The following is a 17,812-nucleotide window of genomic DNA, read 5'->3' on the forward strand; positions in this document are numbered from 1 at the left end:
TTTGGACGGAGCCACCACGGTAATAACCGGCTCCAGTCGCCACCATCGCCGCTTCCCATCCTAGTTTTCCAGCTTCCCCTGGTCGGGTTGTGGCACAAAATTGGGTAATCATAAAAGCGCCATGCATGCGCCCAGAGGAGGCTCTGCCGCCTACTGCCAGGGGTAATTGCGGGGCCGGACGGGAAGGTTCTTCGGCAACCCAAGGCCGGGAAGGCGACCGAAAGGCGTCGATTATCCACCTGCCGCGAGAAGCCAACCCGAGGCGCTCATTATGCGCCGACCCAGCGTGCTAGAATGGCCAACAGGCAGGCATCCCAGGAAGTTATGTTTAGGGCTCTGTTTTTTTTTTGCTCCATACTTCGCCAACCAGCTGTGGGTCTTCCTTTGAGAAAAATCGCTAATGGGAGCGGGTTCGGATCGTCTTCACCGTGTGCCAGTTACATGACAAATGATGTTTTGGTGGATGTGCAGGAGTCGATCGGAGAGAATGGGAAGAGGTACTATGTTGGTCAAGGGCGGTCATGGATTGGAGAAAATCGGCGCTTCCAAACAATACCATTTGGATCGCTGAGGTGCGCGTTTTGGGATGATTCGAATTGTTCAAGACGAAATCGATTGTGTTCAAATAAAAAACGGGGTATGAATTATCTAACAACTGTACATAGTTTTTGCTACCAGCCATTACATGCGCTATTCAAATAGATTCAGAAAGATATTACAAATGTAACAACAGTAATCGGAGAGATAAACTTTAACGTGATAGGAAAAATGAAGGTATTCGAAGATTAACTTGAATGGGAATGGTTGAAGATGAAAAAGTTGTAATATATGGTAGTAAATATAATATATGGTAGATTAACTGGGATGTAGGTGGAGTTTTAGTTGGTTTCGCAGTAAACTAAAAAGGTAAACTATTATTGGTTCGAGACATTACCTATTTAAATTAACCATTGAAGCCTAACAATTAAACCCGCTAGGTGGCGTTCATGCAAAGCGTTTGTCGGCAACTCATGACAGGATTGCTGTGACAACAGAAACGTTAAACGTTGTGAGAAGAAACATGAAACAAAGATATATAATAATATAATACTGCATACAGCTATAGTCTTAATTGTTTTGTTTATAATTTTGAACCATAACATGTGCTGTTGTCTGGGATACGGAATTCAAAAACGCTCACTTTTGTATTCTCACGTGAATACTCTCACTCTCTCTCTCTTTGTCAAATGAAACGAAGCGTTTTAAGCGTTGCACGAGAGTTCGATTTCGAATCGCTCTATTTTTAACGCCTACTCTCTCACATGGACTCTCTCATTCTCTTTCGTTTGAAATATTTCACATGTAAACTTCCCGCTTTTTTTTGCTAGAACAATTACGAAACCAGTTGTTAGTATCGTCGAATATTTGTTGTGAACAAGCTGCGTCTTCTAAACATAAAAAATGTGATCATTGAAGTGCTGCTTTGTGTTACCTGTGACGAATACCACACAGTGTACCCTTAATTCCATGCTAACTTATGAAAAGATCTGTGTTTATTTGAAAACATTTTGTTATTCACTCGATTATCAGTGGCATCAGCTTAGTGCAGACAGTACGTACAGCCACCGTATCGTTCGAAAGTATTCTGCTGAAAAGTGTAATCTCTATGTGGCCTTTTACAGCAGTATTGCACTCACGACACATTCCTAGTTCAGCCAGATTGCAACAAAGTAAGAGATTGCAGATAATTCAAGTGATGATATTGCGCTTCTGTGAAGGGTTCAGCTGGAACGTGCTAAGATAAAAGGATGTTGTTTGAGCAAATGATTTAATTGACACGTATCGAATATACACAATCACTCAGTAAGCCCATCAAAAAGAAGGTTATCATTGAATATAATAGCCATTGGTGGGGTATGAGGAATACAGGTTAAAGAATGTCTTTTGCATGCATTAGATAAGCTCAAACTGTTGGAAAACAAACAAGCATGTTGGCCCTCTTTTGACAGATTCAACACGTGCGTGTCACGTGAGACCGGCTTGTCAAACACCGACTTGTCAAGCGTGTGAAACGAAATTGATAAGACCGTTTACAAAAGGATATTATACACAAAGCTCATGTTTCGAAGCTTGTGTGTACGGTTCAGGTCGATTTAGAGATGAGTTGCTTTACAATTAAATTACTTTAGTGTTAAATTAAGCTACCCTTATTTCAAAACTTCTGCAATGAACATGCTTACAACCGTCAGTGACGCGATTTGTTTTTAAAAATCAAATTGCTTTCCATTTCTAGCAACCCTTATCAGCATATCAACCACACATCGAAGTCCGTGCCGCATAGAACGAATTTCAATACCAGCCCCAATAATCGGTGGCCATCGAAGGGAGGAATTGAATGAACGCCACTCTGGAGCGACCGCTAACAGCTTCAATTAGAGATTGTGGATGCTTCACCGACATCAAGCGTCACACAGCATCACACGCGAGGCAGCGTTATCTCGAGAGGTGTAGCCGACTGGAAGAATGGCTTGGTAGAACGAAACAGCTGGGCTGGAGCAGAGGAGCTTTTCTTTTCTCGCCCGTTGCCAGATAGTACGCCTGCGTCTCTCTACGATAAAGACCTTCAGCGTAATATAATCATCCCGGCTCGTCTTGCTTTTTGTTGTTCCTCGAGCCAAGGCACACATCCACTGGTGAAGCGAACAGTCGTCAACGAGCCTGTGATCGGGTCGGACTGGCCGGGTGTGTTTCGCATAAGAACGCTAGCACGATGGCAACGGTGGCCAACGAAACTGCTAAGGTAAGCGAAAAGTTGTTTGATCGCAACGAACGAAAACACATCACATCGATGGAATGTCAACCTAACCTGCCCGTTTGTCTGTAATTGTAGCCGGGACGGAATATTCCGACCGCACAGGAGCAACGTGATCGCAGTAACAGCGTCGGGACGGAACTCTCAAGCGTAGACACTGTGCCGGTGGTACGATGGTACGAAAAAATATCCGTCGAACCGTCCATGTTCCTGTACATGATGGCATTCATGCTGACGTCGGTCGTCGAGCAGGCGTTCTTCCTGTACAAAGCGTGCACCGTCAACCATGGCTACTCGCACGAGATTTGCCTCAACATCGAGCAGTATCAGGACATCAAAAAGCAGGTGCAAGTGACGACTTCAACCTTCCATCAGTGGAACAACATCGCCATGTACGTGGTGCCCATCTTTCTGGCGCTCTTCCTCGGAGCATGGTCAGATCGGCGTGGCCGCAAGTTACCACTGATCCTCGGTCTCTGCGGAAAGTTCGTCTACTCGGTGATGATCGTGGTGAACACGCGCATGCCCTCGTGGCCAGTCGAGTACATTATCTACACCGCGACCCTACCGAGCGTGCTGACCGGTGCGGACATTGCCATCTTTGCGTCCTGCTTTGCGTACATCTCCGACATTACGACGGTGGAGGAGCGAACGCTGCGCATTACGATACTGGATGCGACCTATCTCAGCACGATGCCGATAGGTGTCGCCCTTGGGAATGTGATCTTTAACCATACCGGCAAGTCCTACACAATCATGTTCACCATCAACGCCTCGCTGCTGGCCTGCTCGATCCTTTACTCGGTGATAAGGCTCAAATCGCGTACCACCGAGCGGCAGTGTTCGATCCGGGAGTTACGCTGGTACCGTATGCCGTTGGACTTTTTCGATCGACAACACGTTGTGCGGTCGGTTTATACGTTCGTGCGGAAGCGTACCATGCACCGGCGCATCTACCTGTACCTGCTGATGGTGGCCATGTCATTCTACACGTTCCAGCGCGATGAGAAACCGAAGATGTACCTCTACACCCAGCTGCGGTTCAACTGGGACACGGATCTGTACAGCTACTTCAAGACGTACCAGTCGGCGGCGTACGTGGTGATGATGTTCCTGGGTGTTCCACTGTTTACGAAGGTCCTTGGGCTGAAGGATACGCTCATCATCATGATCGGTGCGTTGGCCCACGCCAGTGCCCGGTTTGTGTACATTTTTGCGCAAGTTGGCTGGGTGCTGTACATCGGAGCGACCATCTCGAGTGTTGGTCCCGTGGTTGCACCCGTGCTACGATCGATGATTTCGAAGATGGTGCCGGCAAACGAGCGTGGAATCATATTCTCGTTTCTGTCCGTGTTCGACAACGCGGTGCCCCTGTTCAGTGGCGTACTGTACACGCAGGTGTATAACGCTTCCATCGACACGTACCCGCAGGCTGTTTTTCTCCTTACGATGGGCACGCAGATGGTGGTTTTCTTCATAGCACTGTAAGTCATTCGTTTGCGTCTTGCGTGGTGGGGAAATGTATCAACTAACACCGCTTTGTGTCGTTCCATTTCAGGGCTATACACTTTTCCATTCGTGGACGAACGTTGGAGGAACCGACTCAGAGCGAGAAACCACCCGGTACGGGGTTGATAGAGGAGGCCAAGTCTCCCGGAGTGGATGATGAGGTGCCGAGTATTTCGTAACCGTGTAAATTTACTGACTGAGATTAGGTTAGTTCGGACTGTGAAGCCCACACAAGTGAAGCGTTTAAAGTGATAGATTTTTGCCCTATTGCCTCTGAAAGCCAAAATTGCTTGGTGCTACAAAACCAATTAGGGAAATAGAGTTAAACCGCAACGTATTTTGTTGTCTTTTCATTATAGTTTGTAATACGAGAAAATTGAGTACGAGGCAAATTGATTAGGAACAAAATATTTTTGCTCTTGCCTAACTAGTATGTTCTCCTGTTACTTTTGTGAAAAACTGAAAATTTTGCGAAAAAATAACAAGAACTGCATGCCCGTTGGGAGGTGTTACTGCAAAAAAAAATACGGTGCCCAACTGGTCTAAAGCTTACAATAATCACAAATAGATGGCGCTCTCGTATGAAGCGTTTGAAATGTTTCAAGAGCTCAAGCGTTTCAAAAATTAATTAGCGCCATCTGTGAGCGTATAGTGCAACTAATTTTTCTCCTTACCGTAATTAGCGCCATCTATTAGTCAAATAAAAAACGCTTCATGATTTTCACATTTGAAACGTTGCAATGGTTGAAATGTTTCGGGCAGTTTTGGGGGTTGAAACATTTCACACGATCATGCGCTCCTGTTACTTCTGTCTAAAAATTCAGTTTTTCTCGCAAGTTCAGTTTTTCGCAAAAATAACAGGAGAGCATACTCGTTAGGAGTATCATTTTTTTTTCATAAAACGGGCAAGAGCGTAGGATTTTTATACATGCTGTTATGGATTAACGGGGCATTTAATAAGCATGTTCGTCATACTTTCGCGACATCGTGCGTACATTTATTGGTCGGATATTTCACAATGATTTTGTAAATTGTAAACACTTTTTGACTCGAATGTAATAAAGAACTTCCGCTAATTTATTTTTTGACTCTCTTTCATTTTATTTCAATATTTTAAGAGCATTGTTACTATAAAACAAAATAGTCACCATTGAACTAATTTAACCACAAGACAAGAGTTTAAATAACGATTTTTCGATATTTGAACTATTTTGAAGCCCCGAGATCGTGAACCAAAATGGGACGAAAAAAATGCAATCATTCGATCAGTTAGCTCTGTTGTTACTTTTATTTATTCCGCCCGTTTGGTTACAGGACTACGCCTCGTAACTCTTCCTAGTTTTACTCCCAAACGTTGCATAAATGTCCTAACTCCTACTGCATCGTGCACCATTTTCGAGCGTATGTTTGATCATTTGAGTCCCAAATCATGCGCATAATGATGATGATCTGCATTAACAGTTCATTAAAGAAACCAAACCACTACTTATTAAACTCAAACTCCTTCTTGTTCGCACGTGAATTTAAGTTTCCACGGAATGCAAACCGTTTCGCTGCACTTTTCATAGAATCTTTATAACAATTGTGTAGTGATTAGGCTGCACTGCTCACTGGCACATGGAAGATGCTCACTGTCCGCGTCGTTAGTACCGGTTGGCATTACCTTTGTCGGCGAAACAGGACCGCAAGGATTCCTCGGCCAGATGTATCGGTTTATGAGGCGGAACGGCCACTTGCGAGAATAGACTGATGCCCTTTTTCAGCAGTTCCACCGCTTCATCAACTCGTTCGTCCTGGGAAGGCACACGTAGAAAAGGAAAATGTTAGAAAATTAAGCGCTTTTCTTACGCTACAAAGCATTGTGAAGCATTGAGAGCATAAATCGATATCCATGCGGTACGACGAGCGATGGCAAGCATATATCGGAGCTGCGAAGAAGCAATTACCAATCAATATACCTCAAGCTGATGAGACTGCAGATAGAGAACGAAAAAGCAATGACGGACGCTCATTAAATCAACGATAAATCAGTGCAATCAAAAGACACGGACACAGAAAAACTTAAGGAGGATTTGGGACTTCGAAAAAGGATTCACGTGCAGCATTAGAAGACAGATTTCCGAGAGTTTAGCGAGTGTTTCGTTAGCGAAGCTTTGTGCGTGCACAGTGAGCGGCCACTGAGCGGGCCCAAAAAAGGACACACTTACCGCCATCATTTCCGCACCGGAAGTGCACAGCTGCTCACTCGCCTCCACCATCTTTGCGCTTGCCTCCAGATTGACCTGCTTCTTGCACTTGACACACTTCGTGTTCCTTTGCGAGGGTTTGTGTGGAAAAGCCAGCACATTCTCGCAACCTCCAGTAGGACAACGTAGCCTCGGTTTCACCGGCAACTTATCCATCTGTGGCCAATCCTCGGCGCACGCACGGCAATCACACTTAAACCAGTACCGTGAACGTAGATTTCGCTGTCTCGCAGGTTTCGGTTGACGCAGGAAATGTGGCCCATAATTTTCAGGCACCACCGAGCCAGCGAGGATCGGTCGACTCGTGTGAAAGATGATGGAAGTCCCAAGGAACGTGCGTGTTACACCCGGATAACACTCGTGGTTAAACATTGACGCACCTCGGTAGATCCCAACACCGATGTACTGCACCTTTGCCGTGTCGAAACGATGTTCACCTCGAACGCGCGTCTCATACACCTCGTGAGCGTTGAACTGCAGCGATTGAAGAGCTGACAGCAGAACAGTTCCAATCTGCAGCTCAAGCTCAGTCGGTTCGGGAGACTCTGTCGCACGGTAGCCGAAAAAGTCCGCCTTTTGCAGACACCGCAACAGGAAAGCCGTCATAAGCGTACGCTTAAAGTGATCCTCCGGATCGCGGTGTTCCGTGTGAGCACAGAACGTATCCTTCAATATTTGACCCTGTTCCAGTGCTTTCTGAGGCGTACCGGCTTGGGTGACGATGCGTAACGCCACGTGACATAGGATCGACATACCGGAACCGATCATGAGATCGAGATATTGGCACTCGAAGCGATGATACGTGGCACACGCTTTATCACGGCATGCAACTGAGCAGAAAGCCACTCCGCAGCATTCAGGACAACCGACAGGTGCTATAAGTCTGTTGGTGGATTGTTGAAACGGTTAAAATGGTGCCCTTTTTCAACGGATCTATTCACTTATACCTCGCGAAGCATCCGTTGCAATGTGAGCCAAAAAATTTCGAATACAAACAGGCAGCAAAAGCTGGCTCAGTTAGAACGGCTTCTCCTGGTCCGATGTCTTCAGCAGCCACCACATAACGACCTCGTGGATCCTCCTTACTTCCAGTGAGCCGTATTTTCGACGATGCACCCGCGATATCCACGTTCTCACCTTCTCCGGCCAACTTCGGAAGCTTTCTTTCCACCTCATCTGATGGTGTTTCTTGCTTCAACACGCACAAACTTTCCATGTCCTCCTTTAACCTGCTCAAAGCGTAATCATTGTAACCGGACAGCTGATGGAAAACCTTCGCTGCTACTTCAGCACGGCCACTTTCACCGGACACTGCGAACGTAGCAAAAAAAGGATAACGATCAATGTTAGCCGTAGCTTGTGCGCCAGCAAAAGGACACTTACGAGCGTAACATTTCGCGACACGTGCGTAATAATCAGCGTTCTGTTTCACGGGCAAACCACATTTAGCGGCAAGCTGAAGATCCTGAAGTGCGTGCTTTCCATCCAGCATGCGAATGAACACCTCGGAGCGTGTCCAAAGTGCCAGTGCAAGTGTTAATCCCTTGTCAATGAACCGATCGACACCCTGTTCGGGAGCTCGCATCACCGCCTGGCAAGCCATCATTAGCGCTTGTTGGGGTTTGTTTTCTGCCAGCAGTTTGAGCGCTTGTTCGCGCCGTTGCCAGGAAAACTTTGCATCCTTTCCTCGAAACACCGGCTGGACGTGTTCGAGCGTACCTTGCACGTCGTACGTCACCACCGGATCTTCGTACACGAGACGTAGTCGATCGATGTCACTTGGCAGCTTCTGGTAGACCTCCGTCAGCCAGCGAGCGTTCGGGCCGGTGAAGTTTTCCGCCACCGATTGGTAGAACTCGTTGAAAAAGCCCTCCTTCTGTGATTGGAGTGTTTTTTCGTTGCACAGCGACGTGAACAGTGGGTCGTTGTCGATCGTTGCCATGCTGTTGCGGTGCCTATAGGCTTTCGGTTGCAGCTGGGAATAGGTTTGGAAAGTTTACCGGAAGAAGAAAATCGAAAAACACTCACACCGCGCTGTCCGCCAAGCCGTCGTGTGATCGCGAGTGATCGAAACGAAATGAGCATGGCACAGTGGCAGAGTTTTTCTATGCTCGAAGGCTGACTAAATTTAGAACGCATCTCCCGACGTACTTTTGCTCCATTTTCCATTCAAGCAAAAGAGCACGCACGCGTCGTCCATCGTCTTGTGTCAAAATTGCGACGCAATTGCGCAAACTCAACGCTTATTTCGAACGCCAACGGTCGAGTGGCCTAACGAAAACGTTTCTTTCACTGCTTTACTTCGCTTCGGTTTCGCAGTTTGGCTTCCGTTTCTTGGCCTGGGGCGTAAATCGGCTCGTTTATTTGCGTTTTTGGTTGTCGTCTATCATCGAGTTAAATTCCATTCAGAGTTTGTAACATCATCTTTTTTCAATCTTTGGTTTCAATAGTAATACGGTTGTATTCGTTTTCGCTTTTGTATAGTTTTGTTTTACATCCCTGCTTAACGCTAACACTGCCGCCTCTTTCTCTCTCGTTCGCTACTGGTAGTATTTAATGGTAATTATGGTCTCACTTTGCGTTTGCTCCGGTTTTGTATGCATATGTAACGTTCTTCGATCCCTCTCGATCTGTCTCGATCACGAGCTCCGGGTGAGGGAAACATTCACACACAACACACTTCACATACATTTAGGCGATGTAAAGCGGTCCCTGTGGGGCAAAAGTGTAGTTCTGTTCTCAGTTTCTGCTGCTGCCCGTTGCAACAGGATTTGGCTTGGTCATTTAGATCGCATAGGTTAGGTTTCCAAGCATTTTTCCAAACACTGAGGGAAGGAAAATAAAACACTCTTTTTTGGTCATTTGCTAGAGGGGTGAAAATAATCCATTGTAGCTTTGCTGAGATAAAGGGAGGTAAACATGTATCCAAAAATATATCTTTCCACCTTTCGGTATCGTTTCAATGCTAGTCGTTCTAGTTCTGTTGGATATCGTTCCTAACCTCCATTTAAACTACCGTTGGGCGAGATAGCGAAATTGACTACTTCTACGTTTTCGCGAAGAGGTTTTTTTTTTCGTTTGCACAATCGTTTCGATAAGCCGTACACGTTTCCAGTAAAATATATTCACTCCGACGCAGCGTAGTGAATGGGAATGATAGTCGGCTCATGGTTGCTTCTCTGTGAGCTAATTTCTACAACAATCTAGCTTCTTGAGATTCACGCGAGCGCACTAGATCCAGAACTACTGTACCAACCTTCTGATGAGCTTCTCTACTTGTACACTGCAATAATACTGATTCCGATTCGATTGTTTCTTTTCGATTGCAACAGGTAGTTGAGTGTCGTGTCGTGAGCTCGGAACATTCCGTTTTCCCTGCTTCTGCTAGTTCTGTAAATACTACGGGGCGTTGTGAACTTTGTTCGTTGGGTTCGGGGTTCCGGAGATCGACACGTATAACCAAACTTCCGTTCAAGCGTCTCTAGGAACACACTGATGGGCCGCGGATTGAAAGGGTTCGATGCGCTTTTTTTTTCTTCACCGATAGAGAGTGAGATAGTGAGAGACTAACGCGACATAACCTACATTGATATGTTCTGAAGGATAGAATAGCGAAACCGAACCAAGTGGTGTGTCGGCAGAAGGGACCGTCTAGTTGCTTTGCTCCTTGGGTAAACCTGGCATCAGGTAGGTGATCATCGTGCCTTTGCCCTTAACGTTGACCGTCCCGCGGCAAGTTAGGTTGTATCCGCGATCCTTCACGATCTGGTAGATGTCCTCCGTGACCTGGATGTGGTCCATTAGGCCGGTCGAGTCCATCCGTGAGGCGACGTTCACTGCATTACCCCAAATGTCGTACTGTGGTTTTCGAGTGCCGATCACTCCTGCCACCACTGGGCCGATGTTGATTCCTGCACGTGTTCAGAAACGACGTCAGTTAAGGTTATCATCGATCGAGCTTTACCGTCATTCTGCACACACTCACCGATACGCATGCGGAAATTGTTGAAGGAATGTTCGTTGACGTCCGTGATCTTCTGGAACAGCTCCAACGCGTAGTCGAGCATTGCGAACACGTGCTGGAAGTCGTTCTTGTCGCTGCTATTCGCCGTCAGCCCGGATGCAGCCATATACGTGGAGCCAGTTGTCTTGATCTTCTCCACGAAACGGAACCGCTCGAGTCCGAGCAGCTCGTCAAAGTCGACGATGATCTCGTTTAGCAGGCGCAAACACTCGACACCTTCGTTGTTGCCCTCCAGCTCGATGTAGAACTCGGAAAAGTTCGGAATCGAGGCGAACATCACACACGCCGTGTCGCACTGCTCGTGATAAATCTCCTGTGGGGTGGAAATCGATCGCAAACGATCGTAAATGTGACAAACACCGAAAGCGAGCCAAACTCCAGTGACATACTTCAATGTTCTTCTCTCTCATGAGAAAGTGGTCCGCAACATGCACCGGCAGGATGTTTGCCAACAGCTTCCGATTGTAAGCCTGCAGGTGTTCCATGTCCTCTTTCTCTTCCGTCGCTTGCAGTTTCCAGATAAAGTCCAGCCGACGCGTGATCTCCGTCTGCTGGCTGTGCATAATCTGACCGATTACGAACACCACCAGAAACGCAACGTCGATCAGGAACCGTTCCGTCGTCAGGAACCTGTCGAATGAAAGAACACGATGGCGATTAACTTACAATAGAAGACAAAGAATGGATCAATATCAATGTTCCAAGCTTGGATAGGCTTCAACTGCCATTACCCATTCTAGCTTTCAAATGGCTGTCCCGATAACAGCTGGAATTTGGAAAGGCAGCCCAACAGGCCGGGCTAGTAATAGGGCTTTAATTCACCTAATGGGCATCTCGATTACTCTAATTGACCACCCTCAATCTCACCGGTACCCTTGTGAACTCGCAGACTCCACATGTTCTCGCGCGCGCGCGCGTGTGTGTGCTGAATTCGTAATGTGGCCTATCGCGAGCAAAATCAACTTCCAGGATACGTGGATTTGTGTCGCTTCCTGTGTCGAATGCAGCACAGTAATTAGTAACTGATGAGCATTTACCTACCCTCGGGGTGTCCGGGATGGATTTTAGATTGTGGTAGGATTACAGCATCATATTGAATGCTCGCGCCAACGCGACCAACACACAACGTGCGAACGGTTCGGATGGTTGAACGCAATTAACGCTCACAAACCGCCATTTGTCAATATCAGGGAACTTCTTGCCAAACGATGGGCGAATAATATGCCTCAGAAATAGGCTTCGGGGCGCTGAAAAGCTGTTTGAATTTTCTATCTCACTCTTTGCTCTCTCGCTCTCTCTTTTCTGCGCTCTATTAATTAGAATTGAAAATTTACAACTAATCGCCATCGCCATCGATAGCTTAATTCGTTTCGTATCGCAAAATGGGTGAACGGGTTGATTAATGAGTTTGGTGACAATGTCTAAAGGGGACCACTCTACGAGTGATCCCATCTCTACCCAATTAGGGCGACCCAGCCGCCATGGCCAGTAGCAACCGGCTTCGTGGTTTGTTTTCCTTCCTTTCGTCAAATTGCACCGGTAACAATTAATAAAAATACGCACATACTGTCCTCGACCTTCACGAAAGCGTATTGACCAAAGTGGAAAAGCCGACAACCGAACGGTTCGAACTTTCCCATGATTAAGTTCGGAAAGCTCTCAATCGAGCCCATAAAAACACACACAGCTACCCCACTTTCACTCCCAACTTGGGATGGAGCCCGGGAAGGAAAATCCAATACAAATCCCTCGGTGGAACGCAAGAAAAACAGAAGCGAAAGATACAGGAATTAATGAATCACTTCCGCGATTCCGGTGCGTACGGGCGAGAAACTTTTCCCGTCGGGTGATTAACAAGCTGAAAGGTAAGTTTGGGGCCAATTTTTCACTCCCACCCGGGAAAACGTGGAGCATCCGCGCCACTTGGCCACTGGGGTAGAAAGCGATGGCTGTTAAATCCTCATTATGTGACCGGTGTGCTGGCCGGGAAGTTTTTAATCCCTGCCAAGGCACCTCGCAGGGCAAAAGGGCCGTGTCAAGGTGGCCGTAAGTCAGCTTCTGCCGCTAACTTTCCCCGACATGCGGCATTATTGGAATGCAAACATCTTCGATCGATTGCCGGCGGTAAAACTTTTTTGGACGGACAAAAAACCGAACATCTCGAAAAATAATCTCAAAGGCCGGGAAGTTAAGCTGTCAGGCGGATCGTTTGCAGTTATGATTCAATTTCGTATCCACCGTATCGACCCTTGACTTGACGAGTAGCTATTTAATTTGAGGTACAACCGGAAGTCGTGTTTCAAGCAGCATAGTACACGATTAAGAACGCTGCGCTTTCTGCGGTGATAAATCAACTCTCTGCTGATAAAAGCATAAAACACACAGCATAACTACGTATCGTGTGAACAAACACGCCATTGGTAATTCCATTTATGGAACCGCATCCTGATAGGTTCGCAAAACTCCTGATTGATTTCCCATCCATACGTGGCCGAACGAGGAAATGGGATTTATAGTCATTTATTTCCGGCACGGTGCATTATCACGTGCATAATCGGATTACGCTGAATTGCTGCCGGGGTTGTGCACATTAAACATTGCGATGGCCATTTTTTTTCGTTTTCTTTCTCATTCGTTGGGATTAACATTTGCATGTCGTCGTGCGGCGATGGTGCCGCTTTACTGTTGCAATTTAAATTAATGATGCGTTCCATCATGAACTCAGGGCTGGATTACATATGGTTAGCTCCGGACGTGAGCCGGATGTTCTCACTTACCACGGTTCGCAGTGACGCTCGAAGATGAGCGCCAGGACGACGACGGATGCCACGTACAGCACGAGGATGGCAATCAGCAGTAGGATTTTGAATAAAATTTTGATAAACTGATGCACCGCACAGGTCAGTAAGGCAAGCAAGGTAAGCAATAGCAGAATCTGAAACGAAACGTGAAACCGTGCATTATCGTGTGCGTTCGCTGTTTCGTGTTAGCTTTTCCGGTTAGCTTACATTGATAATTTTCGACTCCTTACAATTACTAGGCCGCACGAGCGGGTACTCGTCGTATAGCGATAGATAAAAAATTAAAGTCTGCAACAAAAAACGAAGAACATAGACATAAGAGGACAGTCAAGAAACATGAGATCCTAACTCCGTACGTACCAGTTTGTAGTAAGATAAAATTATCACAGTAATGACGACGCAGAGCGATATCACTTGGGCAATCTCTCGATGGCCGTGGATTTTTTGCGACAGCGTCCGAAAGAAGGTGTACACTTTCTGTGGGAGCACGGAGAGGACAAGGAACCGGAAATTACTCACCATCAGTCATCGACCCGGGAATCGACCGTTTACTTACCATATCCTCCCGGGTGAACACCGGCACGCAGGACACGAGAAGCGCTAGCGTCAGGATGCCGTACACCCAGTAGCTGTAGTGGTCCCTGAGATGCGAGAGAATTCATAGATCAAACAAATGCGGGAAGTGATCCTTCACGAGGATACGTACAGCGAAAATACGAGCACCTGTATCGACATGATGCCGAAGAAGATGATGGTGCTGCAGTAGAAGTAGACGTTCAGCATCGGATCCGGTTCGAGGCAGTACTTGCGCTCGATGTCGTCCTTGATGAACGTTAGGTGGAACCGTTTGCAGTGATCGAGCCGCAACCGATCGATGCTACGTGCGTCGATCGCCTTGATTAGATACTCGTTCACCTCCTCTTCGGTGCTCTTTGGCTCCGTTTTGTCGTTGAAACCCATCTTCGACCAGTGACCCATCATGCGTAGTTCCTTCGACACATTCCCGTTCACCGACGACGATTGCTTCGACATCGTGTGCTGTGAAGGACGCGTAGACATGTAAGTTGATGGCGATAAGAGTGCCACAACGAGTCAACTTACCGGTCGGTACGAGGCGTCCTTTGGTACGATCAGATACGTCTGAATCTGGTGATCCTTCAGGTAACTGTTCCGGTCGGCACCACGGCCCTCTTCCACGTCGTAGTGATCACCGAGGCATCGCAACGTTTCACGGGTGATGTGTACTCGACCCGGCACGCCACCACTCTCCATGTAATTTGCCAGCGTAACATCATTCGACCACACGTCGAACTGCCATTTGCGCAACCCAAGCACGCCACAATGCACACGTCCGGTGTGGATACCGACGCGCATGTTCACGTTCACTGCCATCACTTCACGCACGAGTGCGATCGCGTCGATCATGTCGAGCCCCATCTCGACGGCACACATTGCATGGTCTGGTCGTGCCTCAGGTAACCCGGATACGCAGTAGTAGCAATCACCGAGCAGCTTGATACGCAGACAGTGATGTTCTTGCGCAAGTCGGTCAAACCGAGCGAACAACTCGTTCAACAACCGCACCAACTCTTCAGCCGTACACTGATCGCTTAGACTCGTGAAACCGCAGATGTCCGCGAAAAGGATGCTGACGTTTTCGTGCCGTTGGATGTAGATCTTGTGGAACTGTGCCTCACGTGGCTGTCCTGCGATGTCGTTCTTCATCTCCATCGCGACGTGTCGTGGTAGAACCGATAGCAGCAGTTGCTCTTGCTTTTGGTTCTCGCGCTGGATTTTTAGACGCGCTTCGACGCATTGACGCGTTTCCATGAATGCTTTTCGTTGGGATTTCTCCTTCGGCCAGTGCAGCAAGATGCCGGTTGCGTTCGTGCAACCCAACGTGATCAGATCGCAGTACAGCTAGAGGTAGAGGAGATGAATGGCGTGACTTTGTTGTGGAGGATTGAGAACCGATTACTTACCACGTCCATGTCGTCAGACTCGTTCAGGTAGAACATCAGCACGATGTGTGAGATGGACAGTAGGCTGCCTCCGACGACGGCTTCACGCAGTCGGATTGGCAGCATCGTGTAGATGATGTAGATGGCAATTACTGTGCAGCCTCCAGACGAGGTGAATTTTCTGCCCAAGAAAAGGAGGAAAAATATCAAGGAGACTTATTTACGGCGCCAAAACATGTGGCCATGGAAAGCCTCTGACAAAGCAAAGATAGAACAGTAAGCTTTTTTTCGTGACCTGCCGAACAAAATGAACGATCGTCCTGGAAACGTTAAGAGCCTATTAAAAATGCCAATTATTTTTGAACACAAAAGCGTCAGCAAAACTAAGCTCGCAATATTGGTTAGTGGAATTTTCTGACAAAATTCCACTCAGTGTAAATCAGTGTACACGTAATCGCCTTACACATTTGCGCTGAAGATCCACAAAACATTTTTATTCGATTTGATACCGAGGAAAAGGCTACTCACTTTGCCGACGTGGTGAAGCTGAAACAGACGTCCAGCACGAGCAGCGTCACCATGATGACGTACGACACCTGGAACAGGTAGATCTCGTTGATGCGCTGCTTGTACAGGCACATCAGCAGCAAAGCGTACACGGTGGCGCACACTCCGAGCACGATGATCTGGGTCATGTTGTCCTTCAGCAGCGTAAAGTAGTCTCGGTTACACAGCGGAATCTCGCCATCCTCCGAGTAGTCGCTGCTAACGTTGCCGACGGTAGTGATAATCGACGGTGGTGAACTTTCGGTGTTGGGATGGGCGGTCGATGGGCTCTCGGTGGGTGCCGTCTTCCTGGGTAGATCCTTGTCCCTTGATTTGCTGTCGCTATCACGCGCCACGTTGTCAACACCTTCACTGTCTGCGAAGTGGCCACTGTCGACGTGGTTTCTGGAATGGAACGGAAATGATCGTGTGAAAAACTATTCTCGCCTCAGAGAGCAGGCTATGATGCAAAATTGGACATCGTAATTATAATGGTAAATGAATGCGAGGAAAAGCTCTGCTTGAAATGGCCATCAAGGGGGCAAAAAAATGATGGCTTTATCTGTGACTATAATGGTGATGCGTCAGATATTTCCATAAGCAGCTGGATACGACGGAAGCGGCTCTCTTTGGGTGTCCTGCAATGCGCCGGGTTGTGGTCTCGTGTAGTTTTCAATGGGCGTATTTTAATTATCTTCTCCACACCATTCGAGTCGGGCTACAATAGTTCCATTACGTGCCACTACGACGGAAACCCGACACCCTCCTTTATGGTTATTGTTTTCGTTCGCACAGAATTCCATTTTTCAGGCACACTAAACCCATTAATGGATCAATTAGGGTCCATCAAAAGAGGACAGCATCACTGGACCAAACGCGACATGAGCCGGCGAGATGTCCTTTTCACCGAACAAACACTAAAGTGGATCCCGATCCGGCCGTTGCATGCCATTCGGGCCAATAAGGACTCCGCAGTTTATCAAGATTAATTATGACAATTTTGGTCATAACTTTGGCCACCAAGCCCCGGTGTCCAGGGGGCGCCTGAGTGGTGAAGGGTCTTCTTAACCCCCCAGCGACACCTTCGCGCCCTTAAAGTTGTGTTTTTTGGGTTGTGGTGGTTTCGTTTTTCGTTCTCTCCATCCATTCGCGCTCCCAAGAACCGGATCTGGGAAGTGTCTTAACCGCGCGCCAACCAACCTAACCGTGCTAATTAAGATGAAACCATAGGAGATGGAAGGGGGACCTTTTGGTCGGATTGTGGTACGGGTATGATTCCCCGGGTTTGGCCACCAGTAATCGGTATTTATTGTTGAGCGGACTAGCTTTTTTTCTGCTTCCTCCCCAGCATCCGTTCGAGCTACTGGACTGGGTTCAAGTCCTTGTTGGGCTCGAAAATTTGTTTTCCAATGACCCTGCTCTTTAAATGGAATTCCATCTGCTATTTTTAGCACACCACGAACCGAATAAATGCCACGTCAAGTGTATAATTAGCTAATTTCGTTGGGTTCAGCAGAATTATGAACGTGTTGTTTCGCCTCCAGATGGAGAGCGATTAAACGGCAGTTTCGCTTTAGGCCCGAGAAGTCTTCCGACGAAAACGGTGAAAACTTTTCTGGTTTCGATCGTTAATCAAGAGGGGAAGAATTTTCATCTATTTATCTGATTAGCTATTTATTCAATAAAAATGAATCTTTGTTTGAATATTTGTTGCTTTGACAACGGATTCCTCGTAACTCAGAGGAGCAATGATTGAATTCAAGTGAGATCACGGGCTCGTAACGATTATGGGTTATGTGAATGGGATTTGTAATTTTTATTGCCCTTTAGTAGGAGAGGTATTATACAACCAGTATAACTCTGTACAAATACTAGCTTTAGAATACACGGGAATTGCCATCCCTGAAAGAAGGGAGAAACAATGACCTAAATCA

At 47.1% G+C, this 17,812-nt stretch overlaps 3 protein-coding genes across 3 annotated transcripts in view; 1 reads left to right on the forward strand and 2 right to left on the reverse strand.

Moving 5' to 3' along the window:
- Window positions 1-2,749: 2,749 nt before the first annotated feature.
- Window positions 2,750-4,628, forward strand: LOC128721412 (proton-coupled folate transporter). The gene is made up of 3 exons (XM_053815167.1): window positions 2,750-2,779; window positions 2,870-4,275; window positions 4,350-4,628. The coding sequence occupies exons 1-3, from the start codon at window positions 2,750-2,752 to the stop codon at window positions 4,477-4,479; spliced, it is 1,566 nt and encodes a 521-aa protein (XP_053671142.1). The 3' UTR covers window positions 4,480-4,628.
- Window positions 4,629-5,387: 759 nt separating this feature from the next.
- Window positions 5,388-8,488, reverse strand: LOC128731973 (SET and MYND domain-containing protein 4). Its single transcript, XM_053825133.1, has 5 exons — window positions 7,930-8,488; window positions 7,494-7,857; window positions 6,508-7,429; window positions 6,259-6,273; window positions 5,388-6,093 (listed from the first exon to the last, which is right to left on the reverse strand). The coding sequence occupies exons 1-5, from the start codon at window positions 8,486-8,488 to the stop codon at window positions 5,944-5,946; spliced, it is 2,010 nt and encodes a 669-aa protein (XP_053681108.1). The 3' UTR covers window positions 5,388-5,943.
- A 1,709-nt stretch (window positions 8,489-10,197) lies between these two features.
- Window positions 10,198-17,812, reverse strand: part of LOC128730540 (adenylate cyclase type 6) — a 34,574-nt gene continuing 26,959 nt past the window's right edge. Inside the window, exons 7-17 of the mRNA XM_053823592.1 lie at window positions 15,861-16,283; window positions 15,354-15,513; window positions 14,473-15,291; window positions 14,078-14,409; window positions 13,928-14,012; window positions 13,732-13,848; window positions 13,579-13,659; window positions 13,348-13,505; window positions 10,960-11,200; window positions 10,532-10,883; window positions 10,198-10,457 (exon numbers count right to left, since the gene is read on the reverse strand). Of these exons, the coding sequence (XP_053679567.1) occupies window positions 10,198-10,457; window positions 10,532-10,883; window positions 10,960-11,200; window positions 13,348-13,505; window positions 13,579-13,659; window positions 13,732-13,848; window positions 13,928-14,012; window positions 14,078-14,409; window positions 14,473-15,291; window positions 15,354-15,513; window positions 15,861-16,283 (3,028 nt within the window). The remainder of the gene's footprint in view (window positions 10,458-10,531; window positions 10,884-10,959; window positions 11,201-13,347; window positions 13,506-13,578; window positions 13,660-13,731; window positions 13,849-13,927; window positions 14,013-14,077; window positions 14,410-14,472; window positions 15,292-15,353; window positions 15,514-15,860; window positions 16,284-17,812) is intronic.

The sequence above is a fragment of the Anopheles nili genome, chromosome 2, assembly GCF_943737925.1.
Source record: "Anopheles nili chromosome 2, idAnoNiliSN_F5_01, whole genome shotgun sequence".
NCBI classification, from domain to species: domain Eukaryota; kingdom Metazoa; phylum Arthropoda; class Insecta; order Diptera; family Culicidae; genus Anopheles; species Anopheles nili.